The sequence below is a fragment of the Gallus gallus genome, chromosome 1 (assembly GCF_016699485.2).
Source record: "Gallus gallus isolate bGalGal1 chromosome 1, bGalGal1.mat.broiler.GRCg7b, whole genome shotgun sequence".
Classification (NCBI taxonomy): Eukaryota; Metazoa; Chordata; class Aves; order Galliformes; family Phasianidae; genus Gallus; species Gallus gallus.
In genome coordinates, this window is record NC_052532.1 from 186,097,241 (window position 1) to 186,124,797 (window position 27,557).

At 40.3% G+C, this 27,557-nt stretch overlaps 1 protein-coding gene and 1 long non-coding RNA gene across 3 annotated transcripts; one reads left to right on the plus strand and one right to left on the minus strand.

The window, feature by feature from the left end:
• Positions 1-547: 547 nt before the first annotated feature.
• On the minus strand, positions 548-21,026 carry MTNR1B (melatonin receptor 1B). Its single transcript, NM_001293103.2, has 2 exons — positions 20,724-21,026; positions 548-1,638 (listed from the first exon to the last, which is right to left on the minus strand). The coding sequence occupies exons 1-2, from the start codon at positions 20,938-20,940 to the stop codon at positions 770-772; spliced, it is 1,086 nt and encodes a 361-aa protein (NP_001280032.1). The 5' UTR covers positions 20,941-21,026; the 3' UTR covers positions 548-769.
• LOC121109454 lies at positions 20,950-27,557 on the plus strand. 2 transcript variants are annotated; one of them, XR_005850198.2, is made up of 4 exons: positions 20,950-23,288; positions 23,690-23,826; positions 24,405-24,571; positions 25,221-27,557. It is a non-coding gene; the product is annotated as an uncharacterized LOC121109454 (long non-coding RNA). The 2 variants fall into 2 exon arrangements; XR_005850197.2 differs by having other exon boundaries at positions 23,690-24,571.

The window sequence follows — 27,557 nt, forward strand, 5'->3', positions numbered from 1 at the left end:
TATGATTCACAGACACTACTACTGCCACCAGTACTTGCACAGAAATCTGATATTTGTCTTATGTATGGAAAACAGAGTATCTGATGCACCTTCTCTTAGAATCACAGAATGGTGGAAGTGGGAAAGGACCTCTGGGTCCATCTGATGCAACCACAACTCAACTCTGTCCCACACAGAACAGGGTGCCCAGGACCACCTCCAAGCAGCTCTGGAAAATCTCCAAGGAGGAGACCCCACAACCTCTTTGGGAAACCTGTGCCAGTGCTCCATAATCTGCACAGCACAGAAGTGCATCCTGGTGTTTAGAGCAAACCTCCTGTGTTCCAGAGTGTGTCTATTGCCTCTTGTCCTGGCACTGGGCACCACTGACAAGATTTCATCTCTGTATCACTGAACATACAATATCACTCTGCAGCCTTGATGAGCTGCTGTGCCCATAGACAAGTACCTTCGCTGCATCTTTTGAGAACGTTATCCTGACCTTGGATACTGTAGTAAAAACATGCCTCATGTGCCTTGAAGTAGAATTCAACTCTCAAAAACAAAATAGTTTGCACTCATCTGCTGCTTTAATTTTGAAATGTATTTTCAATTGATATCTTGTATAAATTATGAATTGTGAGCAATGTGCTTTACCAAGAAGACAATATTCCAGTCACAAAGTACCATCCAAGTGAAAGGTCCCCCAGAGTAAGCAAGAATGACTAGAACATTGCAACTCTATCAATGAAGCTCTCCATGACAAACTTCTGCATTAACCATCACCCCTTTACAAGGTGTCAGTTTTCATTTGGTCATTGTTGTTTAAAGCAGGAGAAGGCTTGCTCTTCTGTCCATCAGTTCCTCCTTTGGATGTGTCCTGGAAGAAAAGCCTTGGCATCCACAGTGACATTAAAATACGTTTGTATTCATTCCGAAAATTCTGGTTAAGAAGTCCATATATTATTGCATTAAGGCAGCTGTTGAAATAGGCCATGAAGTAGCTTATAATGAATAACCATTCAGGAACTTTTGGTGCCATTTCTGAAGGATTGATGGCTACAGCCAGTCCTATGAAGTTTAGAGGTGCCCAGCAAAAGGCAAAAATCACAAAAACCACAAACATGGTAAGAAAGTTTCTGAAGTCACTTGGTTTCAGTCTTGGCTTTGTTTCTGACTTGACTCGTCTTCTAACTTGAAGCACTAAGACCCAAATTCGAAGATAGCAGAAGCTCACAACAGTAATAGGGACGATGAAATGAATTACCACAACTGCAATTGTATAGTAGGAGCTTGCAGTCTGAACAAATGTGCATGAATAGATGCGTGGATCATACTTCAGAGAGCCGACAAAAAAATTTGGCACAGTTGCAATTACTGTTAATACCCAGATTAAGGACACATAGAGCATTGTGTTCCAACAGCTATACACTTTGTCATAGGCAAAGCTATGACATATATAGCAATATCGGTTTATTGCAATTGCAGTGATGTTGAAAATAGAGCCTATTACACTTAGTCCCATCACAAAGCCACTCACTTTACAGTGCATTTCACCCAAAGTCCATCCATTGTGGAAAATAGCTAAGAGCACCAGTGGGTATGGATACAAGGCCACCACCAGATCAGCCAAAGCCAGGCTCACCACAAATGCATTACCTGAGGAGAAAGAAAGATACATAGACATAAGTCTGAAAGCAAGCATAGTTGTGAATGTGAAGAACATGAACCATATTATTTTGGATACCTGCAACGTTAAGGTATTGGTGATGGCAAAAAGCAGGTATATAAGATCAATAGGGTCTGTAGGGGAAACAATTCTATCATTCAGCCTAGGACACCATTGAAATAGCTGTAGCAACATGATGTTTCAAATTGCATGGTGAATGGATTATACCCTGCTTTCCATTTTGAAATTTAATAAACATAGCAAGACATTACATAAGCTTGTGTTGAGTTGTTTTGGTATAGCTAACTCCACAGCTGGAGAACAAGGTTAAAAGGAAAGAAAAAAGTCTAAATTGCACTAGGTAGGCAGGCTACTACGTCACTCTAATCTATGACTAGAATACTAACAGGCTTGAAATTTATCAAGGGGAAGGATATATAAAAAACAATGTCTACTGGAATTAGGAGGATGTGCTGTTTTATACATAATCTGAATGGATACACAATAGACTAACAGAAATTTTCTGCACGAATGGCCATACTGGAGTTATTTTGTCACTGCATTGACTAAGGAAGAGTGAACTGCCTTCACTACTATCTGTAGAAAGGTATATTTAATTATATGCACATAGTAAAAAGGTGCAATTGCAAGAGAAAGAAAGCATTCAAATGTATGGAAGAAGCCTTTAGGCATTTTCTTCTGATTATGTTCAAAGAAATTTTAGTGATATGCTTGAGATGTGCTGTCTTTAAACAGTGCCCTTTTAATCAGTTTGAAATTTTGAAATGTTGTAATTATGGAAACTTTAATAAAACGGTGACATATTAAACTATATTCAAGAAAAATTAGAGCCTTACCATGACAAGTAGTGGCTCCCTTGATTTCTAGGAAATAATTCTCTAGAGACTTCCCAGGAGAGCTATGAACTTTAGATTCATGGTAGCATTCTTGGTTTGAATACTCACTTTTTTGCTTCAAGCCCTACACTGTGTGAACTGAAGTGCAAAAGACACAACACCTTTTAAAACTGTGTGGGTATAACTATTTTTTGAAAAGAGCAATTAGCTGATTCATCTTACAAATTCTGAGATTTCTTCTCCTAATCTAGCAAAGTAATTCTCAAAACATTTCATTTTAAACACAGAAATACTGCTATGGATAGAGATGCCATTAGTTGGGGGACAGAAAATATGGAACCTTGTAGGACTACTTTTTAAAAAATGGCAGAATTTCACTTGCACACTGTTTTCTCCACCTGCTCCTGCAAATCTACCTTTCTTAATCAGAACAAAGGAATGGGGAACTCTTTCATCTATTTTAAGAAGAGGCTATGAGCATCAGAATTTGCACACCAGCTAGGGAACTTAACAGAGAGCAGAATTACCAATGCATAGCCACAGAAACTTTGCTCATCTCAATAACGGTGAACAACTTATTTTAGATGTTTCCTGGTAATAAGTTTGGCATCCTTTCTTTCACTCCTTATGTACTTGTAAAGTACATAAGCATTTTTACAGCTATAGATAACTGTCTTGGTAAACCCTGATTAGAGCTATTCTAAAGTATACTTACTAGCTTTATGATCTGTGAAGAAAGAATAAATAAATTAGAGAGAAGATTGGAGGGCATTTGATAAGAATCTTCAGGTAAGTGGGTCAGGAAGGATATAATCCTTTCCCAGGTTTGTGTTGAACACAAAAGAGTTCTGGAAGGCTTCAGATGGTTTTTTTTGTTGCAATAGACATATAAAAACAGAATCTGTGCTCAGTTTCTAGACAGCCATCTAGTCAAAGGTATCACTTCAGGGATGTGTGGTTTCAGTCATTCTGTAAGTTACTTACATATAAACATTAAACATATAAACATATACAACGCTTTTATTTCCTCTGATTTTTAAAATGGTCACAAGATACTCAAGGTGAGTCTAATCCTTTAGTTCATTACTATAACACCTTAAAGGGGAAAAATATGTTTTACTGTCTCAATCACAGCTCCAAATTTCTGCAAGTGATATTTCTTCAAGTGGTATGGATACAAATCCCTCCTCAGCTGTGAAGTCACCTCTTTCTGATAAAGATACTAATATGAAGCTCAGTATGAAAGCTGTCGACTTACAATTTTAGTTTCTGACTACCAAAAATAGAAATAAAATGTAATTTTTATGCTAATGTTATTCCCTTTATTTAAATTATGTTTGTATAATTTATCTGCCATTTAGGACTTTTAAATGAACAATTTAGTAAATGGGAGAATTGCCATAGATTTTAAGGAGCCATTAACCAGACCATTAGAGATATAAGTAATAAAAACCTCTTATTAATAAGAATGTGAAATACTGAAAATAATTTGGTGCATATAACAAGAGCAACAACAATAAAAAAGCAAACACTAGAATTATATTTGGATGTAAAAAAAAAACAAACAAAACACCCAACCAAGTCTGAACTTTCATAGCTCCTACTAGTTTTAAATGAACTGATCTTACCTTCAGACAAAGAGTAATAGAAGTATACTAATCCCAAAGCATGTTAAGCCAGGATTCATTACATCAAATATCTGGTTTGATCTGTTGTTTGAGTCTAAATCAACATGGATGGAGATCAAAAAGGCATATGCAAAACAAGAAAACAGTCTTTCAGCCAAGATGACTATCCCTTCTCAAACTCATTCATGATTAGTGATTTGTAATAAAAACTATGCAACTTTGTTGCATGGAACTTCTGTAGTTCATCTTTTTAGGTCCAAGTCTAAATCATTTCTGAGCTCCAGATATTGGAGGAGTCTCAAGGTCTGGATCAGATAAAACAGAAACATACTTAAATAAGAGCAAATTGGTATAAAAATGACTCCATGTGTCTATGTCTCCACTCACAAATGTATGAGAATAGCTCTAAGACTAAAACTAAGGGCCAAACTGCACAGGAAAATCATTTAGGCCATAGATTCTTCTAAAGACCATTCAGAGTGATGAACTAAGGCATGAGGTATAAATTTTACACTTCAGAGTTCAGGATTTTTGCAAAACAAATGACTACTGTGATGGAACTGTGTAGCTGGTTCCACTCCTGGAGCTCTTTTGTTAAATGTGAGTATATGTGGATCTTTATTATATCTTTAGCTGATAATCCTTCCAGAAATTTCAGTTATTTTTGGCACATTTTCTGGAAGGACTGTACAAATGAAATAGTCAGAACTTCTGCTGAATGTCCAGGTTGTGGCTTTGAAATGAAAGACCTGGCCTAGATTGCTGGTTCTTGATGCTGCCAGTGACACCTACCTTTTTCTGACCAATCAGAATTTACCAGAGAGTTGTAATTTCTATACTTCTTGCAGCTCATTTCAGGGCTGGCTTGAGGGGAGAAAAATAGGAAACCAGTCTTCCCAAAGTTTGCTTTTTAATGTGGAAAGTAAAACATGACTTCGGGGAGACTGAAGAACTGGCACCAGGTAGGCAGCCAGAAATAAAGATTGGGTAGGTTTCTGTTTCTATTTCCAGAGTGCCTGAGCTTATTTGGCTCAAAGAGCAGGCAGGGAGTTATTACTGCCCCTGGGGAAAGGCTGATGCTTCTTACATCCTAGCTGAAGAAAAATGGAAGTGGAATTGAGTGTAAACCGTACACCATGATTTAATTCTCCGTTGTTCATGGGATACTGCAGCTATGTAATAACCTTGGATTGCCAGGTGCTGATCTGGGACACAAGAAACCACAGAAGTGGGAGCATCACAAGGCTAGTGTCAAGCAAATAAAACTGGAGTATATTAACTGCATGTGAAAGTCTCACATTCCTCACTGTCTTTTTTTTTTTTTTTCCCTTCAGGATTCTTTGATTTTTTTTTTTTTTTTAAGTATTTAAGCTCCTGCAGGTTTTCACTGTTGGTTTAAATAGAGTTCCTTTTAATCTGATTAAAAGCACCTGTGTCCAGTCTATTTTTTCTCACAATCCATTAGGAAGAATAAATCATATAATCGTAAAATAATTCAAGTTAGAAAAGACATTCAAGATCAAATCCAACAATGAGCCTGCTCTACCAAGTCCCATCAGTAAACTATGCCCCTTAGTTCCACATCCACACATCTCTTAAAATGTCCAGGGAATGCCCACTTTTCTGGGCAACCTGTTCCAATGCCTAATCACCCTCTCCATTAAGAAATTCTCCCAAATATCCAGTCTAAACCTCTCCTGGCACAATTTGAGAACATTTCCTTGCATCCTATAATTGTCACCTGAGAAAAGAGACCACCACCCTCCTCACTGCAACCTCCCTTCAGGTTGCTGTAGGGAGCAGTGAAGTCTCTCCTCAGCCTTCTCCTCTCCAGCCTAAACAAGCCCACTTCCCTCAGCTGCTCCTCATAACTTTTGTTTTCTAGTTCCTTTACCAGCTATATTACCCTTTTCTGAATGCATTCCAGCAATTCCAATTTTTTTTGTAGTGAGGGGGCCAAAACTCAATACAGCACTTGTGGTGGAGTCTTGCCAGTGCAGAGTACGTGACAATCCTGTCCTTCTGGCCACACTATTTCTGATGCAGACCAGACTGCTATTGGCCTCTTTAGCAAAATGGGCACAATGCTGGCTTGTGTTCATACATCTAACCAGCGCCACAAGGTCCTCTTCTGCCAGACATCTTTCCAGCCACTCTGCCCTGACCTATAGTTCTGCATGGGGTGGTTGGGACCCAAGTGCTGCACCTGGCATTTAGCCATGTTGAATACTACACAACTGGACACAGCCCATCACTACAGCTTACACATATCCCTCTCCAAAATCTTCCTACCCTCAAGCAGATCAACACTCTTGAATAATGAGGTACCATCCACAAACTGAACAAGGGTGCACTCGATCCCCTCATTCAAACCATTGACAAAAATGTTCAATAACACTAGAGGCCTGGGGAACTACACAGATGACCAGCCCCCAATTGAATGCCATTCACAGCTACCCTTTGGACCCAGCCATCCAGACAGACCTTCATCCACTGAACTGAACATGTCCTGACAGCCTAATTCAGATGTTAATCTACTCATGTCAGTGGGAAGCCAGCAGAAGTGGACACTAGTAGCAGGTGGAGCAGAGAATTAAGTCTTTCACATGCTGACATTTGGATTCCCTGTGACACTACAAGCAAGAACCTTAGATATTCTTTGATGGCACATACTAATGTAATCTAATGTTCAGCAATGTGTTACTAACAGAAGGTTTAACATAATGCTCCAAGAGAGTGCCAGATGGATTTTGGTTTTCATTGAATATAGCTGTTTAAAGCAGTGACAAGCTCCTTTGCTGTTTTGTTTCATAATTTCAGACACTTCTGGGATATATAGCAGATAGATGTAATGGAAAGGGACAGGTGCTAAGTTTTTGCTGGAATGGAGGTATTTTGGAGACTCTGGAAAAAAAAAAGTACCGTAAACGATGAATTGATGCTAAATCTTTGGCCTATTAAACATTCAGATTATTTCTTTTTAGGAATGTATGAATCTATGAAATTGTACAAAATATTTGGTGAGTTTGGTGAATTTGAGTTATTCTATGCTACGTTTAAGGGAAATTATCTACCATCACTGGAAGTACTATACACAGAGCATAAAGGGAATATTTATTGTAGGAGGTATCTTTTTCTTGTGAGGCTCCCTATTGGCTTTGAGAGAGCTTTCTGTTCAGAAGAAATTCAGGCCTAGACACCCTTGAAAATCAGAAGTCTCAGCTCCTGTCAGTTTTCAAAGAAAAGTCTAGAGTACAGACTAAATAGGGCTTAAACCCTACTCATCCGCTTTTTGGATGAAAGCACCATGAAATTACACAGAAGAAGAGGAGAGTCATTTCTCATTTTAAGAAAAAATGATACAAATACCTCACTTTGTGATGTTTTAGTGGAGAATGTTTTGTACATCCCTTTCTTAAACTGTACTCCAATGCAAAGTATACAGGATTCACAGGACTAGAAGATCTTAATGTAAAAGGTAGCCTGAGACTGTAGCTTAGTGACTGCTAGACTGGGACAGATCTGGTCTTCTGGCCTACATTTGCAACTAGGAATTGAAGCTGGAAGCTACACTTTTAGGAGCTGAATTTTAGGCTGTAGGTCTCAGTTATCATAGAATCATAGAATGGCTCGGGTTGGAAGTGACACCAGGGTTCATCAAGTTCCAATCCCGCAGCCACAGGCAGGGCCACCAACCTCCAGGACTGGTACTAGACCAAGTTGCTCAGGACCCGACCCAGCCTGGCTTTGAACACCTCCAGGGATGGAGCATCCACAGCCTCTCTGGGCAGCCTGTTTCAGCACCTCACCACTCTCTCTGTAAAGAACATCCCCTGACATCCATTCAACGTAGTGTTGCTGAACAGGGCACCTAAACTGCACTGTTTTTTAATATGTTTTTGAGATTGTGACTTTGGCATGCTTAGCAGCATGATAAATCTATACCTTAGCGAGCAAATCTTTTGATTTTTCAGTTTGGTTAGATGTGGAAGCACTGGTATTTGTTCTGAGCTTGCTGTCATGAAACTCAGGTTCAAAAAATCTTGTTAATGCTGTGCTGTTAACTTTATAAAGTCTTGAGATTTGTTACCTATAGGTTTATAATTTTGCTAATCCGTGGTTTACTGGTGCAAGTATTCAGACTGAACACAGATGGCGATGACTCTCTATCGCCACCTAGTGCACTAGCCAAACCAGAGACAATTAATCGTACCCCTCTAACACGGCAGAAGGCAAAAGCAAGCGGCTCGTTCTTCCAAAGCAAAAGTCTGATGGCTACTCAGTACGTTTATGAGGTTATAAATATTTTTGTGGGTTTCTGATAATTTCTGAGACTGAATGAACTTTCCTGGAACTATGTGTGTTTCCAAGAGAAAAAGGGAAGTTGAAGATGTATGATGGTCTTTTCTAGAGAATCTGCTATTGCCTAGTAGGTAGGACACTGACATGGTAGAAGACCTTTTATTTGTAAAAGGAGCTGAGTGTATGTCTCTCATAGTCCCAGCAGAGTGCCCTACTCACCAGCCCTGCTGGTCTTCTTGGGTTTCTCTGTATGTCTAAGCTCATGCATGTCTGCGTGTCTCTAGGTTATGGTCAAGAATTTCACCCCAAAAACAGAATGCACAGGTTATCACTTATATTGTAAAGTGCTCCTCATAAGTCTGTCTTAAAGTAACAAAATCTTTTGATTTAACAGGTCTGAAACTGAGATAGACAGATGAAAGGGATCTCCCCAGAAAACTGTTTTGGAAGAAAGTGCAAAGTTCATGGGCCTTACTATTCCGTACTGGATAATGCCACCTCTGTTAGGCATACCTTGCAAAAAATGAGAGCCTGTCCAGTACACTGCTCCAAAACGACACAATAGTGGGGTGCTGGTACTGAGGGATGGGGCAATAGATGAGCTGGAGTTATTAAGCAAAGATCATGGGATTCAAATCAGACAAAAGTGGTGGTTACTGCAACAGGTAGTAAACCTGTAGAACTTCTTATTCTCGGAGGATCTTGAATATGCAAAAAGGTTTACCTGTCTTAAAGGAAAGACTGAAAAAGTAGTTGAAGGAAAATGCAAATTCACTAAAAAGATGATGCAAAAGGTTCAGTAAATGCTCTGAGCTGAAAGCAATCAAAAAAAGAGAGAACATGGGAAATATCGTATGTGCTTGTTCTGTTCTCAGTTTTTTCCATGAGTGTCTGCTTACATCTTACAGTTAAAGAAAAAGTATGAGGCTAGCTACATCTTTGGTCTGTACCAACACAAGTGCTTTTAAGGTGAGGTCTTTAAGTTTCAGTCACACTAGTTGGAAGCAAAACTTCCTCTACATCTCCTGTGTTGTTCTGATCCAAGGTGTTATGGTGCAACATCCTCACTCAGATTCTTACCGGCCACTGCTCTAGACAACCAGACTGTTTTTGTTGACAGAAGGTCTGAAGGGTGAATAATCTTCTTTATTTCTATTCACCCGCAATGGAGCTGCTTTTTGCAGCAATCATAGTGGTGAAGTTCCATTACACCACTGCCCTTACACTGAAAGATATTGCCTTTATGGTGGTCAAGGAACGGGAAAGGCTCCTGTAGTTACCAAGAGAATGTCATTGTCGAGGGTGACCATAGGTTTTCAGACAGAGGACAGACTTATTCTGAGTGCTTCCCACTGTTGGCACCACTGATGGCTTAGCTTAAAAACCTCCAGTTGCTGAATACAATCACTAAATAACAACAAAATACTGTTTGTTTTTTTTTTCACTAATATATGAAAGGAGTTGTGTTTCCTATATCTATCAGTACACAGCATCAGCTTAATTTTCCTCACTTGAAGTAATCACAACTGTTGATTGCTTCAAGTGAGGGAGAATAGGAAACCTACAGGAAAAGCAGCAAGTATAAAAAACTCATTTGCTGCTGACAAAGGGGCCAATATGAAAAGTTGTTGGACAGTAAGGGTGCAATCTAGTTGGATCCTGTAAATTGCTAGATAACCTTTTTGCTAATAACATACTTTTTTTTTCAGTCTCTCAACACTCTATTACATTCCATATACAAAAAGCAAAATACGTAACATTTTGTAGCCTGTTATTTTGTTAAAAACAAAAAAATGCAACCCTTAAAATTTTATTCAGATTAGCTATAAAGGGCTGGAGTATGGAAGCAAAGAAAGGGAATTTCACTACTGAAAACTCTGGACAAAACTTAATTCTGTTCTGGCAGGTGTTGTATGAGCTCATGAGGCACTGGAACATGTTGCCAGAGAAGTTGTGGAGGCGTTATGCTTGGAGGCATTCAAAGCCAGGTTGGAAGGGGCACTGGGCATCCTGAGCTAGTGGGAGGTGTCTCTGCCCTCAGCAGAGATGGTCTTTAAGGTCCCTTCCAACTCAAGCCATTCTACAATTCTATGAAAGGCTACTTCATGTTCTGCAACCTTCCAAAAACTCTTAGGCTCAGTAAACACCTAATAACTGTCTTTGCTACTGTCTTTAGCCTGAATTTGTGTCAAATTTATGTGAACATAAAAATGTTTTTTTCTCTCTCTCTTAAAGCAACAAAAATTGTTCAGGTTCTTAGGATTGCTTCCACCTTCTTTTAGAAAGGAGGACAGAAGTTTGAATTATGCGTGTGTAGGTAATGTGAAAAAAAATGATATTTAGTTTTGCCTAGCTGGTTGACTTGTGTTTTCAGCTAATATTGATTAGGAAATTAATTAAATTTAAAATAAAAACTATAAAAATTCCAATTTGAAATATAATTAAAATGATTCAAAAATACCACAGTTGCTTAAACAATTCATCAGATATTTCAAATGAATTAAATTGAGATTAAATTGCTGACTATGCGAGATACTCAGGACCACTTAGTCAAGAGATTTAGTTAGCCATGATAAGATGCATTTTTGAGTTAAGTCTTGTAAATCCTTTAAACAGAACAAGGCATTTTAACCAGTAAAAATGTTGGGATTTTACTGTATGGAAATGAATACATTGTGAGTTAAACTGTTCTGCAGGACCTCCAGTGAAGGACTTCCAGCATGTGGGAGACATACAACCAGTAATAAGCAGCAGTGAAGCATGTACATATAAACCAGTTTTGCTGCTCCATACAGTAAGGGGTTCCTGCATTCAACTCCCAAACATGTTGGGGGATCCAAAGACAGTCTTGCAATTATTAAAAATGGTTATCAGATACAGTGCAGTAAATACAGTGTCTGGCAACATCTGATATTGGGATTGCGCAGGTTGAAAAGCTGCCAATGCTTGTAACATTCTCTGGAGTCCCTTCCTAACAGTGTTCTTCCCCCCCCACCCCCCTCCTTTTTTTTTTTTTTTTAAGTCTCTGTTTTTTCTTTCCTGTTTTCTATTCTGTGGAAGAAGTAAATAGATGACACTTGGTGAGCATAGCCATTATGAATCTTTCAGTGAGGAAAAGTCTTACCCTTTTTGTTCTTAGCTTTTAGAAGGCCTCATCACTGCACATGCGTATGGAGTTGAATGTCTTCAGAAGCTGTTGTCAGTCTGTGCCATCTGCTTCTTTTGGAAACAAGGTCTTAAAGTAAAGTACACTTGCATGATTCATCTTATAATGATACTCATAGGTTTGTAAACAACATTTAAACAGATGAATAAATAACGTGTTTCAAAGAAAGTGATCATGTATGCTCTTCTAAGCATTGTCTGGTCTGTGTTTCAACTTAATCTAAACAAAGTGTGCCATGATGATTTCCTAAATTTAGATCTTTCCTCTGAATCAGTAAAAGTCTTGCAAAAAGACTGGAAAAAGCTCACTTCAGGCTGAATTGTGATTTGGTGAGCAAGTTAAATGAAGGATGGTAGACAGAGGAATATAACAACAGGATCGTTGAAGTTGGAAGATATCTGGAGATAATCTAGTCCAAGTCACTCCAAAGAAGGGTCAGTGACAGCATGTTGTTCAGGGCTCTGTCCAGTCAGATTTTGACTGTTTCCAACTGTGGATACTCAACAGGCTCTTAGGGCAACTTGTTCCAATAAGGCAGAGATATACAGCAGATTTACTTTTTTTGCTAGGGAACAGGGGGAAGATTGTGTTGATTTTGCACATGGATGATGGTTCTACTTGACCCACTATGTAACAGAGGGCATTTAAGATTATATCTGCCAACAGGTAGCTAGAGAAAAGACAGTCACTAACAAAGAGTGTTCCCTTAGTTCCCTTAGTCAGATTAGAGCAGTTAGGACTTTGTTTCTTTGACTATGATTCTGTCTTCATATTCCACATTGCAGCAGAATCTGGACAATCTCTGACTAGACATAATGGCCTGAGCTGAACAGAGAATTTAGGCCAACAAAAGTTTACAGACCTGGGAGGTACGGAACAGTGGTGAGACAGCTGCATAAAAAGCAAGAAGAAGCACCAGATCCTAAGAAAAAGAGTTTTGAAAAGCAATTCCCATTGGCTTGGGCAGGGTCAGAATTTCCCTCCTTATCTAGATATTCAAAGATAGGTTCAACTTACCCAGTTTGCAGAACCCTTTTCCATATGCTACTTGGATGATCTTCTTGAACTGTGAACCTGCTGAGTGTCATCATCCAGGCCATTACTGAAGATATTAAACAGTGTTGATCCCCCCCAAAAAACCCTTGAGGACACCACTAGTGACTTGTATCTTGTATCTAGATGAGTTTTGTGCCACTGACCACAACTCTCTGGACTCAGTCATTCAACCAGTTTTCAATTTTCCTCACTGTTCACTTGTGTAAGCCCTACCTTGTCAGATAGTCTTAAGAGGATGTTATGGGACACTGTCAAAATTCCAAATGAAGTTAAGGTAGACAACCTCTATTGCTCTCTCCTGATTCACCAAGCTAATCATGTATTTGTAGAAGGCTATCAGGATTGGATAAGCGTAATTGGCCACTTGTAAATCCAATCTCATTACTACCAGTCACTTTCTTGTCCTTCATGTGTTTGGAAATGGTTTATAGGATTAGTTAGATCCTTGTCAGTAGGAAAACTGAATAGAATTGTCTACTTCTAAGAACATCGGAAAAAAGAGCCCCAAAGGCTACAATGCTGGTCAACGTCACCACAGCCAGGATTTGCACAGTGTGAGTTATATATCCACAGGTTTTTCATTATGCAGTTAATACGCAGTAAACTAAATTGTTTTTACTCTAATAAAGACAGTCCAAGCTATGAGGCAGAAGGAAATAAAAATACCTAGACTGATTAGATAACAAATATTCATAGGTGACAGCCATTTGATGTAAGGTCTTTTTCATTATTTGAACTCAAATTAAATGTTGGGTATACTGAGATAATTGGAAAAAAATTAATTGTACTAAAATTGCTTTTAGTACAAGAGGATGCTGAGAATTTCAGGCAGTGTATAAGCAAACATTAGAGATATGAGGATATTCTTTATAGGTTCCTGTCTTTTATGCAGGGATATATTTTCCCCTTCAATGTTAGTTCTGAACTTATAATTTGTTAACATAGCTATATTTACAAGGTTGATGTATTAAGCAGATATTTTCCCTATCTTATTAATCAGACTGCCAAATCCAGTGGTTGCATGTGATACTTCTGACAGCTGTTGTTGCCCTCATTGTGCAAATTTGACAATCTAACAAAACAAATGACAGATGTGACATGAAAGATGTGACAGAAATGGCAGAAAGATGATGATGCTTGTGGAAGTGATGCAATATTGGTATAGTCTTCGTATATGTATTTAAAAACTGAAAAATAAAGTTGAATTCCGTTAAAGCCCATAATTAGCGGCCAAATAAAATAAATAACTTTGTGAGATGGATAATGCTTTTTCTCTAGACATAATTTAAGCAACATATATTAAACAGCATAATTAAATATATCTGTAATTAATAAATAATTACAAGAGAATCCCAGTAATATAGATGCTAGTAATCAATAACGTTGTTCAATGAATGTGTTTAGGCTAATGCTATCTCCTGTTATGTCAAGACTTGTACTCAGGTGTATGTCAGGAAAACATTGACTCGGATACAGCTCACTGTTTACCAGTATTGTTAACAAGAGTGTATTAGATCTACAAGAGCAGTTAAGATGGACAATAAGTTGCAGCCACAGTGATTTAAACATTAGCTTTTGCTTGAAATCTATTTCATGCCCATATGAAGGTGGAAATTTAAAGACCAGAGCAACTGCTCAAAATGGCTTGTTGGAAGATGTGCACTACCATAATCTTTCTTCCTTTTCACAAAGGGAAAAAAAAAAAAAAAAAAAACCAAAACTGTTTTAGTTTTATTTGCCCAGCATAAGGCAGTTATTCTTATATGTATTCTTGAGAACAAGGCAGTGTATTTAGCAGGAGTATTTGCTTGTAAAGGATAATTTATAAGAAGCTAACATTTGGAGCACACATGAACATATTCTGTTACTCAGATGAAGTCTGAGTTGGAATAGGAGTAGGATTTACTCTTAGAAACAGAGAATTGGTTGTCACTGGTTCAGTGAGTTGAGAACAGTCTCCTATAAAATCCTCAATACAATGGTTCAAGCCACTTGGTAAATATCTATCTACTAAGAGTAGCTGAAAAAATTACAGCCTTTTAAAGTGAGCTGTGCTGGCTTCCTGTGAATAGATTTGGTCTTCTAGCTCATTGGCTGATTGTGTCAAAGAGCATCATGAACCCTTGAAGAGACTCTGCTGGTTGACCCAAGAATAGAGCTTTACTGCAGAGAGGTCACACCTCATGCAATCAGTGAGTATTGAGAAGGAAAAGAATGTCCAGAGTCCAGAAGAGAGCTGGCTATAAAGGGAATGCTGTTAAGACAGATAGGAATTTGCATACACAGCTGCAGAGAGAGGTTCTTCTAATTTCTTGTCTCTGAGGGTATGTTTGCACTGGATATTTCAGGGAGATAAAAGCAAATACTCACAGAATAGCTGGTAGTTCTTTCAATTTGGGATGGGTGGGATGTTTGAGAAGAGGCTGAATGTGCCCTCTCATTCTTCTCTCAGGAAGAAGAGCTGACTACTCTTCCCAGGAGGGAAGAGCTGCACCCAGATGAGCAGCTTTGCCATGACTCCCTGGCACCTGTGATTGTCTCATCCCTAGTACCCACATTCCCTTTCCTTGCTGCAATGGTAGTACAACTGCTGTTTAATTCTGAATGAACAGTACTTGCCATAACTTTAACAACTACTCAGGGAATAATGAGAAAAATAAAATACTACCAGTTCACCTCTGGAAGATCCATTTGTCTATCACAGACTAAGTGCTAACATGGCACCTGAAATTAAAGTGGGGAATAAACTGGAGAGGAAGAATGGATTGAGAAATCTCTGCTCTTTTTGATCTCACCTTAACTGTATGAAAAACTACAGAAACAACATTTGGTAGGAAAGAAGAAACAAAGATGCAAGGAAAATGAAATAAAATTCAATATGAGCTAATATAAAGAGGCTGTACAAATCTGATCATCATTACTTAATAAAAGCTAGATTTCTATACCTGGGAAGTTGCTCCAGACTGATCTAGCTTTGGAATCCTATTTGCCATGATATCACACAGTCTGCTACTACTATTGCCTGGACAGTGATGAAAGAAAACTGTTGCACCGGAGATATCCTACATTGGAATAATTTTGTCTAATTCAGAACTTCTAGGTCACAGAACACAGAGAGAAATGTTTTGACAACGCAAAGTTGAGACCCTGCGTTGATATATGTCAAGATCTGTTTTTTTGTTTGTTTGTTTGTTTGTTTGTTTTTTGAGGACTTAAAGAGTAGAAAGTAAATGAATTATAATAGTATGAGGCATGAGGCCAGGTGCTGAAGGAACAGCAACTGTAGGGACTGAACATACAGAAGAAAAAGATGAGCTGTATTAGCAAGTTACTGTACCAAGAAGAGTCATCTATACCATGACTATACATACTATAAATTAGCAAATAAGCAAAAACTTGAATTTTAGAAAAGTTTGAACTGCAGAATTATTATAATGAGATAAATCATAGAATCATATAATCATAGAATGGCCTGGGTTGAAAGGGAGCACAATGATCAACTCCCCCTGCTATGTGCAGGGTTGCCAAACAGTAGACCAGGATGCCCAGAGTGTTGGGTTCAATGAACTTTTGTGAATGTTGAAATCACATCCCCATGAATTGCCCACTACCAAACAGCTTCAAGGCTAAAGGTCGTAGATGTGAGAAAATGCGAAGGCTTGCTGGCCATATACAAACACAGTTCCAGGGCTGAGATCCAGAGTTGAAGAAGTCAGGAGTACAGAAGTTCTGTTAGGCAGGGTCCTATTTGAAACCAAAAATAGTAAGTGCCTACGTTCTGCTCATCAAAATATATTCTTTTCAGCATCACTGCTGACATTAAAAACCAATTTTACCAAATGGTTTCAGGACCCAGGAAAGATCTGAAGTTGTATCAGTCTTATTTGGATCAATGGGAACTTTTGGAGGACTGGCAGAGAGGAGAGGAAAAATGTGCAAATTTAAAAATGTAACTGAGCAAGCTACTAGAAGAATTACATGATGATTTTGAATTCTTATGTTTATTTCATCCCACCACAAGGCAAATGTCTACGCTGAGGTAGTCTGTCCTGATTCTTTCTCTTTGTAAGTAGAGAGAAATAAACACTTCTGTGGTCTGAATCATGCCAAACTAATGCAGATGTCAAAAAATAAGTTGGCTGAATTGTGCCCCAAAAATGTTTAGTTCTCTACTTAAACTCTAAAGGGAGCCCTAAAGGAAGAAGCTCAGAAATGGGTATCTCCACTGTAGTCTTCTAAAATCAATAGATACAAATTCCACCCCAGGAGACGGCTGTCCTCTGTTCCATGGAACTTGAACTGCTGTATCCAAAGATTTGAAGAATAACTGAAAACAGCATATAACAATGGGAAAAACTATACCACAGATAGAAACGTGAAGTCTACAGAAAGGAAAATAGCAAGGAAAAAAGGAGTACAAGACTTGATTATACTACTGGATATTTTTATTTAGTAGAAAGGCAAGTTTCAAAATTACAATTCTATGCAGGAATGTTTTACTTTGTACCAATGCCTATGCATGAGTAGCATATCCATCTCTACAGCCACACAAACTCACTCACTGGATTTAATTAACATGCAAGTGCAGCTGTGTTCACACGTGGGGAAAATACCATGAATTTTAATTTGTATTGTAACAGCACTTTGCCATTTGAAAGGGTATCACTCTTATTCTGCTGTGCTAGTTGTTACATATAAAAAGGAAAGTAGTACAGGAAGAGATTAAAGTGAGTTGACAAAATGCACTGGAAATATCACTTTCTGCTAATGCATTCTTTGGCAGTGCACCAAGGTTAATATTAGGCCTTCTGCTGAACTCAAAGGGTCTCAAAATCTTCACTACTATTTGAAATGATATTTGAGTTAATGTGTCTCATTCTCATCTCCCACTGATTTTGCACCAGTTGTAAGGCCAATGAAATACAAATGGGTTGCTCTATCCCCTTCCCACAAGAGATGCCTTGTCATTTCCTACCTTCTGAATTCTATCATGTTGGGCTCTTACACCAGCTATAATGTTGTGGTTAGAGCTATGCCTATACAGAAGTATGCCTAAATTCTTAAAAGCATCTAGTGATTTTCAGTGACTGGATACATCTTCAGGACGCTTGACCACTCAGCAGTGACTATTTAGCGTACATGAACTTTAGCACTGGAAAAGTTTAGTGCTTTAAAAGCTGCCTCCAATTGGGCATACTTAAATGAAGACACAAAATCAATAGTCACTTTTGAAAATTCAGTACACAGTGTCAAATGGAGAGACAGGCTAATTTATTTCATTCTGACATACAAAGTTTTTTTTCATTTTCTAGTGTGTTGGACTAAGTTACTTCCTCTCTAAAATTAGAAATTATAAAAGCATTAATTTCTGTAAATTCAGTCACTTTTAGAGATCAGAAATTGCTCAGCCTCTCACAAAAAGGCTGGGTGCAGTTATGTAAGAAGACAAGCATGTTGATTCATACCAATTATACTATGCACTACTTGGAAAAGCGTGCACAAATTCTCCCCCTCCTCCTCCAAAAACAAATCTAGATGTAGGAAAGAAGCTTCTGTGTGCCATGAAACAGTCTTTCCACTGTATGGCTGGCAACATTCCCACTGTTCAAGAACTGAATGAGCAAACTCTAAGAACATCAGTCCTAACCATTCTCCATTTCTCTTCTGCTGAGCATAACATTTAGCAACCTAAAGGTTAACAGGTCATCTTATTCCACTCCATTCTGTGTCTCATGCTATATATCAGCATGAAAAATAGATTTGCTTTTGACCAGGCTTTCCGAAGAGTGATGTGTAATTAAATCGTTCGCAATAATCAGATTTCTTTGTAAATCACTGAACAGAACAGCATTGATAAATCCTGAAAATATGAGAAAGCCTTGGTTTGCCCTCTGAATGGAGGATTACTATTTGTACCATAGAAACGATAAGAGCTGCTTAATTTATTTCTTAATAAACCAGTGGCTTAGTTGAATGATCCCTACTCTCACCCCTCCTGAAGAATCTCTCTCATTAGCTACTTCAAGGGAGAATCAAGGATTCACTCCTTCTTCTTTCAGTCACCAAGACCCTCTCTCTGCTGCCACAGACTTTCCACTGGTTTCACCTTGTCTTTCTCTGACATTGCTTATTACAAGTCTAATTTGCTGCATGTCTTTTTCCCCTAACTATTCCATTTTTTTCACACATCCCCACCTCCTGCCAGTACTGACATGTTTCTAGTTAGCTCAGAAAGGAGCAGGCCTAGGTCCACTCATTAGTACATCTTTCCTTGTCTGAGGGCTCCTGAGCACTGCCTCAGCTCTCCACCACTTCCCCATTCTCTCCACCACTCCACCAGCAGCACTGTTCGCTGTCTCTGCTCACTACTTACACAATTTTCTGAGTACATTTATCAACCTATCTCCTTTCAGCTTTATCCCCAAGACACATCCCTCCCTGATGGCAAGCTGGAGACCGGCAATTTTAAGGTATTTAACTTTATGAAGACTACGCTGAAGGAACTCCCTGCTGTTCTCCAGGATATTTATCAAAGATTAAGAGATCAATGAGACAGGGTCAGTGATACCACATTAAGGATGTCACTAAAAGGAGATAAACTAGTATATATTTGGATTAGATAAGAAAACTGTGTCTTATTTCATCAGCCTTCAGACACCATGGAGCACTTTAATCAGCATCTTGAAGCTTATTCTTCCAAGCACCGAACTCTTCCAGTCCAACTCCTCCCTCTGCTGTCATTGACTGAAGGAAGCAGTCTGGAGGAAACCCGCCTCTTGCTCCCCTTTCGGCCGGGAGTTGATGGCTGGGACCGGCTGTGCTTTCCATCGTGAGCCTCCCCGAGCCCGGACCGGGGGAAGGGAAGCTCTGGAAGGTGCTCCCTTATCCAGCTTAGCACCGGGCATTGCTGTCATCACCTCGGTACTGCTCTGCTGCTCTCGATAACAGCTCAGTTCTCTAGAACATGCAGTTTAAGTACCAGATGAAACACCGCAACCAGTGCTTACAGCAGCTCCTTTCCCATTTCTTCCCCAGGGAAGAGATCTCATTCCTTTGAAATGATATTCTTAAACATCATGTAATTTAAAACAAGGGCGAATGAGTGCATAGTTCCAATTAGTAGGAGCTGCTGAAACACCGCACGTGGAATTCGGAAGGAACTGTGATCAAAAAAAAAAAAAAAAAAAAAAAAAAGCACTGGGAAATTCAAGCACCCAGTTCCTCCTCCTCCCCTCCATAAGGCAGCACCATTCTGTTACACATGAGGTTGGACAGATGCAAGATGATGCAGTTATGCATCTGGCTTCACAGCTCTCAAGCAAGGTTCTGCCACCCAGAAGACGGGCATACAGCACAGAATGAGGTCTTTTTCCCAGAACCTGTTTCAGAATGGCTCAGAGAGCCCACCCAGGGAGCTGTGGGCACCTCGGGGTCACAGCCCCATGTGTGGATCCGACAGAACAAGTCGGAGGGGGAAAGGGAAACCCGAGGGGTATGATTGGCAGTGTTGTGGTTGGAGGCAGGTGTAAGCTGCCCAGCAGAGATGAAAAGTTCCACAAAGCACACAAAGCCACTTTTCAGCACATAAAGGAAAAAAGAAAACAACTATAGACATGAATCAAAAAGAAGGAAAACACTTTATTTCGGTTGAGGGACACATGAACAGAGAAGAGAACAACGACGTCGTGAGGGACCACAGCGAACTCCGATGGGCAGTCCGGAGCCGGAGCTGCACTTCCCCACACACCTCACCTCAGTGCTCCGGGCAAGTAACTTCTTCCTCCTGTACTTTTTGAGCACTGCTTAAAACGAGACATCGACCCCCCCTCCCCGAAGCAGCAGCAGCTCCACAAGGAGCGCACAATGCCTCATTAAGAGCCATGTAATGACAAGACCTGCACTCCTCTTGCTAGAGCACAGCCCGGAGGGACCCACAGAGCACTGAGCGCCCGGAGGTCCCGCACAGGGACAGAAGGGGACGTTCCAGGCCGCCCGCTCCCCCCAGGCGGGCTCCTCCTCTCAGGACAGGGCGCCCGCTCGGCTCCGGGTTCCCGTTTCTGCCTTACCTGAGTTCCTGAGCTTGCGGTTCTTGAAGACGGACACGATGACCAGCAGGTTGCCCAAAATGTCCACCACGGTGGTGAAGATCAGCACGCTGGAGAGAGCCGTCACCACCCAGGCGGGCCGCGGGGCGCCTCCAGCCGCCGCCTCCCGCTCCGCCGAGCCGAAGTGACCCCTCCCGCCCGGCTCGCAGCAGTTCCTCAGAGATCCATTCTCCAGCATCGCTGACGCCCGCCAGCCGCGCGGCGGCCCCACTAACTGAACGTGCGGGCGGGCGGGAAGGCTTTTAACGGCCCCGCCGCTCGCGCTGCCCCTCCCGCTCCCCGCCGGAGCCGCCGGGGAGGGCCGGGGGCGGGGCTAAGAGGAGCCCCGAGGGGGCTGGGCACGGCCCGGGGGCCGGCGCTTCACCTGGGATACGCCCACGGCGCGCGGCGGTCGCTGAGGGCGGGGGCGGCGCCCCGTTGTGAGGTCCGGAGAGTGGACAGTGAGCACCGCTCGGGGTAGGGGCTGTGAGGCGGCAGCGAGCGGAGGTGGCCGTGCTCATTAACCCCGGCGGGAGGCTGAGAGCCCCGCTCGCTTCGCCCAGCCCCGGTTCCCTCAGCCTCCGCTGAGGTTGATCTCCGCTCTCCGCGGCGGGTTTTTACCCCGTGCCATGTGTGGCTGTCAGCTCAAGGCTGGGGAGCCCCGTTCTCTTCACTGAGCCCATCTGGCCATCGCCTCCGGGCTCAGCTCCCCCAGGCGGGTTTTCCCCCGGTGACTGTGATTTCCGTGCTCCATTGCTACGTGCAGTAAGCTGTAAGGATACAGAACTGCAGAACCACGGGGGCTGGAAGTGAACTCTGGAGATCATCGAATCCAACACCCTGCTATAGCAGGTTCCCTACAGCAGGTTGTACAGGAAAGTGTCCAGTCGGGTATTGAATATCTGCAGAGTCGGAGACTCCACAACCACTCTGGGCTGCCTGTTCCTCTGCTCTCATCCTCACAGTAAATTCTTCCTTGTTTTTATATGAAACTTCTTGTGTTCCAGTGTGTGCCCATTGCCCCTTGCTCTGTGACTGCACAGCACTGAAGAGCCTGGCCCCGTTCTCTTGACTCCTGTGCTTTCAATATAAATACAATTACATCCTTTCTTAGCCTTCACCAGGCAGAACAGTCCCAGATCTCAGTCTTTCTTCATGCCGGAGATGCTCCGGGCCCCTCATCATCGCTGTTGCCCTCCATTGGACTCCCTCTAGAAGTTCCCTTTCTTGAACTGGGGAGCCCAGAACTGGACACAGCACTCCAGATGTGGCCTCACCAGGGCAGAACAGGGGGGGAGGATCACCTCCCCCGACCTGCTTGCCACACTCTTCTTGGCGCACCTAAGGATACACTGACATTGGCCATCAGGGCATACTGCTGGCTCATGGCCAACCTGTGGTCCATCAGGATACCCAGGTCCTTCTCTGAAAGCTCCTCTCCAGTAGGTGAGCCCCTAACCTGTACTGATATATGTGGTCATTCCTCCCCAGGTGTAGGACTCTGTACTTTCTCTTGTTGAAGCTCATCAGGTTTCTCTGTGCTCAGCTCTCCAAACGGTCCAGGCATTGCTGAATATGATTTCTCTATATTTAATATTAAAATGTCAAATTTGACCTAGACTTTTCTTATATATTCCTATACTCGCTGATGTGCAGTAGGAACACCGAAACTTACTCAAGCATTGAAGCATGAGAACTGGCAGTGTTGGGCTCACAGGTCTCTTGATCTATAATCTCCACTCCTCTGTCAATATGAGGCCATCTTGTCTTGAAGGTGCTGTGTGAGACTCCTGCCCCTCCCACCATGAAAGAAATTGGTGCATATATGATTAATGACATGCACGATAGCCTGGGAAATTCACATTATGAAGATAAAGCAGTCCTGTTTAACTAACAAGACTAGCTTTGCCTATAATTAATAAAGGTGATACATCTGGGTTACCCTTGTTCTTTGCATTTGAACAAAAGTCTGTGAGATTAAAACTAAGGACAATGCCTGCAGGTGGCAATGCCTGCAAAAGTTACAGGTGGCACATGCAGTGTGACAGCTCCAAACCAATGAAAGCTTTGGAAAACGTACATCTCAGATATGTCTCCTTTCAAGGTCCAAGAGTAAACGGTGGGGCATGGATTGACGTCTATTGGAGATCAAGTTTGAAATGTGTAGTTTGATTTGAGCTCCCCCAGTGGCAGATGCCATATGCTCATTTGCATAAAATAAATAGTAAAAATCAGATGTTTGGGACAAAGGAGGGCAGACCTGCATGCCTTCATGCCTGGCTTCCAGCATGGCTGGCACAGTTACCAGGCACCACTAACAGTGTATCAGTGATTGTTATCAGCATGTGCTGACAATTAGGGCTGCTCACAGGAAACATAACTGAGAAGCATCTTGTGTCCTACTTTATATCATTTTCAGGGCAATTGGATCCTTCTCCTTCCAGGTTTTGCCCCAGTTTTGAGAATGATGTTGAAGCTACATCTGCAGAAGAGGCTACAGGATAGCTGCATTCTGCCTCTTTGTGTTCTCTCATCACACAGGAAGAGGTATGCCCTATCATTTTTCAGGAATTGGATCTTGAGATAGCCTGCCTTTGTTAATTTGCAAAAACCAGGGGGCAAGCTTCTGCCTCTTCTAACAGCACATAATGTGTTATGGCACACTGCTTCTTTGAGACTTACCTCTACACAAGTGTGCCCTGCTTTACTTAAAATACTACAAATTATTCTGCAGACTTTTTTTTTTTCCAATTTAAAATATTCTATTGCTGTTTGATTAAATGTATTGCTAAATGTAGTCTTGGTTGGAACCAAGATAATAGTGCTCATGTAGATTTTTACACCAGTCTTATTTGCAGTGATTTTAAACAATATGTATCTCAGATATTTTCTACTTAATGTAGGCAGTATAAGGTATGTAAAGCATCAGGATCCTTTTTAAAATACAGATGGAGTTATCATGGCTTCATGGATTGAACCAGAGAAGGACTATCTGCTGAGAAGCATCACTTCTGAATAGTTATTTTGCAGTTCTATCATTGCTAGAGGAAAGTAATTGCACACTTGACAGAACAGACTTTCTTGAGTAAGCAGCAGTTTACTTGATTTTTCTTTTCCTTCCTTCAGAAATGTAAAAGGAAATTTATCCAAGGAAATGCCTATTTTCTGTATTCATCAGTGCCATTTTTTTTTTTCTCCAGTGAATAGTAGTCTTCCTGTAAAAGGAATTGTTGCATTATAGTGTCTCCCCTTATCTACCTCTAGTCCAATTTACTTTTTCAGAAAGTTGTTATCATCAGTGCCTATTGTCTATGCACCACTCTAGTCTTACTGATGAGGCAGTACAGGCACTGTCTTATTTTGGAGAACATACAAATATTATCATTGGTTTACATGCCTCGGGCTCTTTCTGGGCATTTTTCCAGGTTCTATATAAGTGCTTTTAGGAGAAATGTACCATTTTGTTATCCATGTGTTACTACTACAGAATTTATCTTTAACTGTTAAATGCTTAAACTATCCCTGAGCATAAATGTGACTTTTAAAGATGGACTTTACTCCTGGCATTCTCCAGGTATTAAGTTTGTCCACCCAAGAATAGTGCTTTGTATTTTTCCCTGCCACACACAATTGTTATATATCATTGCTCATTTTGTTTTATAGCTCCTCATAGTTTGCCAAGTGATTGAGAGAAAAATTAGAACGCTATGGTCTGAACCTGGCTTCAAGTGTGAACCAGTTGCAAAATGTGAAATAAAATAAGTGTTGCTGGCTTTGTAATAACAGTCTGTCCTTTGTCATTGCCGTGGCATTTGACAGTGCAAAAACAGGTAGGTAGGAATCAAATGCCTCTGCAGTCTCTGAAAAACAGGTTCTTCATCTGATCTGAATTCTCACTTTCTTCATTTTTATAAGTAACATAAGTTGGAGTTCTTATTTAGGGTTACCTATACAAGGATAAGTTATAACAAGTCTGATTTGCTTTTTTGAATGGTTGCTTAAACTGCCTTTAATACACAGTGGATATTCCTATTTAGCATTTTAATAACCTCATTTCAAATTAACTGAATTCTCTTCTAAAGTGTAATATATCTTTAAACATATTGATTGTTACAGTTAATATGGAATGACTAATGGAAGAAAGCACTCCATGTCAAAGAAAGTTTGGGGATTTTCTCTTCTAATTCTTAGTCTAGGAAAAGTAATTATGTTTTGTGTTTATTTCTGAAAGCAATCCTAAGCATCTCCTAAATCAAACTGTATTTGAGCCGCAGGCCAAGGCTGGGAATTGCCTGGATGGTGGAACAATAAAAAATATTCCATGTATCATTCTGCGGCCAGAGACTGTGCTCTCTTGTTTGCTGTTTTTTTCCCTGTCTGAAGACAAGTGGCTGCTTCCTAGAGATACCTTTGTGCTCTTTGTTTTCTGTGTTTTGTTGATTTGATTTTTTGAAGGGACTTATCTCTAATTGGTTGCAGAAATAAAAACTCTTCGTGAACAGGAATGAAATTTCAGAAGACAGAAGTTCCTACGAGCAACATCTCTTGAATTTTGAGTAGCAGAAGAAATTGTCTCTGCTATGCTTGTTATGTTATCACACGTTTCAACAAGACCAAAGGGCACTTAGAGCTAAAATGCCCAGTTCCTACTACTAATTATATCAGCTTGAGTTGACCATTTTCACAGTGTATGCTGCGGCTGATACTGGAGTTTGGGCTCCTGCACCACTTCCATACTATCCAATTTTGGTTTTTTTTGTTTTGTTTTGTTTTGTTTAATTTTTGTCTGTACATGTTTGAACTAGTTCAAGTCCCAGTACCACTGTTTAAATGAATCCCTGTTTTCTTTCACTGCTGATTTACTGAGAGCCTGTACAGAAAAATTTGTATCTTCTTTAAGAAAGGAGAGCCTTGTCTTTGCAGAAACAGAGATTTACTTGTATTTCCAGTGCAAATTTCATTTTTTCAATGCACAATGTTAATATTTTTAGACACAAATCAAAGTGCTAGTGGGGAAAGGTTCATTTTGTTGTCCATAATTTTCCAACCCATTTTTATACCTGCCAGAAATTGCTCATAAAATGAGATGTCATCTAATTTTCAATAATTTATTGGTATTTCTTTCAGATCTTCCATGGCCCATAACAGAATCCTTATGTCATGAGCTGTCAATAGAGTTTCTGGTTTCAAAACTTCAATCTAAATAAATTGGGTAAAACAAAGTGGAGAGTGAAGGATACATCTCATTTCTCTTTAGCTATTTAGTAGTAGGTTGTCATCTGTCTTGTCTATGTGTCAGTTGAGAGAGCTGTGAGAGAGCTGTAACAGAGTGGGGAGACAGAAGGAGAGAGAGAGTCGGAGAGAAAGAGATGTGCTTCCAAAGGATGGTGCATGTTCTGTCATCACTGAATATCTGGAATGCATAACCTTGTGCCTGTCTTTCTGCAGAAACTGTAGACAAGCTTTTATGACCAGCTTAGACTAGATACTTCACTGCTAGGTGTTTAAAGATTTAAGTCCTTCTTGCTGAAGATTACTCTAAGGAGTTATAGCTTTAGCAGGGCTGAAACAAAACCTTGTTCTCTTGATTCTGATTCAGTGTCAACATTTCAAAGCCATCTGATCTCTAAACATGCCACCTATTCTACTTTCCGTATTGTTTAGTGTAAGCATATATATATATATATACTTTTTCTGTATGCTGGTATACAAGCTACTGTTACTATTCCACTCTTGGCACTCTTCTGCCAATTTGTGTGGTGCTTTGCCAACATGAAAGTACTAGTCTGGCATGGAAGAAACTGATTTTCATTCCTGACCCATTCCTATATTTGAACTTATATTTTTCAGGGTTGAAAGGCTAATTCCACAATCCCACATAACTCTTTGACTAATCCCATTTAAGGTGACAAACAGAGCCAGAAGAAAACAATTGGTTTATATTACTAAAGGAGCTACCATAATCCCTTGCTCATGTAGCATTCAGAAGTTGTTATCTCTATCCTTCAGCTTGTTTTGCAAGCAGCTGCTAGTTTTATTGGCTTGAAGGCCAAAATGGGCTGGGAAGAGAGCTTTGCCTTGGCAATCAGGAGGTTCTGAAGTCTTAGTGGTGAGTGTCCCACAGATTTACCACAGTGCTGGGGCTTACTAATTTCATTATTTTTTCTCTTTTTTTCACATTGAAATTGGGCTAAGGAAACACTGTTATGTATGTTGCAAGAGGGAATTGAGAATTACTTAGTTAATGATTTAAAATGTATTTAATTTTGCTATGCAGCTTATTGTATTCTGCATAAGTTAATGCAGAGCAGTCATGGATGACCAAAGCTGCTTTAAAAATAGGCTGTAGTTCTCTGCCAATACCAGCAGTAACAGATGATTTGCTTCACAAGGTTGACCATGAGTTCAAGAAGAACTGAAATTTCCAACAAAGGAAGAACTGTGTTTGGTGAATCAAACTAGGTCACAACTTAAACACAACTTTTTTTTTTTTTAATTTTTTGTGTTTCGTGAAAAAGGACAACTTCCATCTTTCACAACCTCTTTCCACCAATGTTATCCCAAAGGCGGGATGAATTGTGCTGCTTTGAGCTCTGTCATGATATCAAGGTATCAGCTGAGAGAATGGAATGTAACAGTGGTCTTTCTTGGTGTGTGAGAGACTCCTTTTTGGCTATCGGGCAGCAAGTTTACACCTTCAATTCATGCTGTAATCCAGCTGGATAAAATTTCAGTGAGTTGTTTGATCCAGATCTCCCAAACTACAAGAATAAATAAGAAGATAAATTTCCTGCAACATTTTAATCAGGTACTGAA

Excerpts from the sequence above, each read along its gene's own strand:
- MTNR1B (NM_001293103.2), bottom strand. The coding sequence starts at position 20,940 with ATGCTGGAGAATGGATCTCTGAGGAACTGCTGCGAGCCGGGCGGGAGG. Across the intron at positions 1,639-20,723 it reads CCGCAAGCTCAGGAACTCAG|GTAATGCATTTGTGGTGAGC; the intron begins GTAAGGCAGAAA and ends CTTTCTCCTCAG.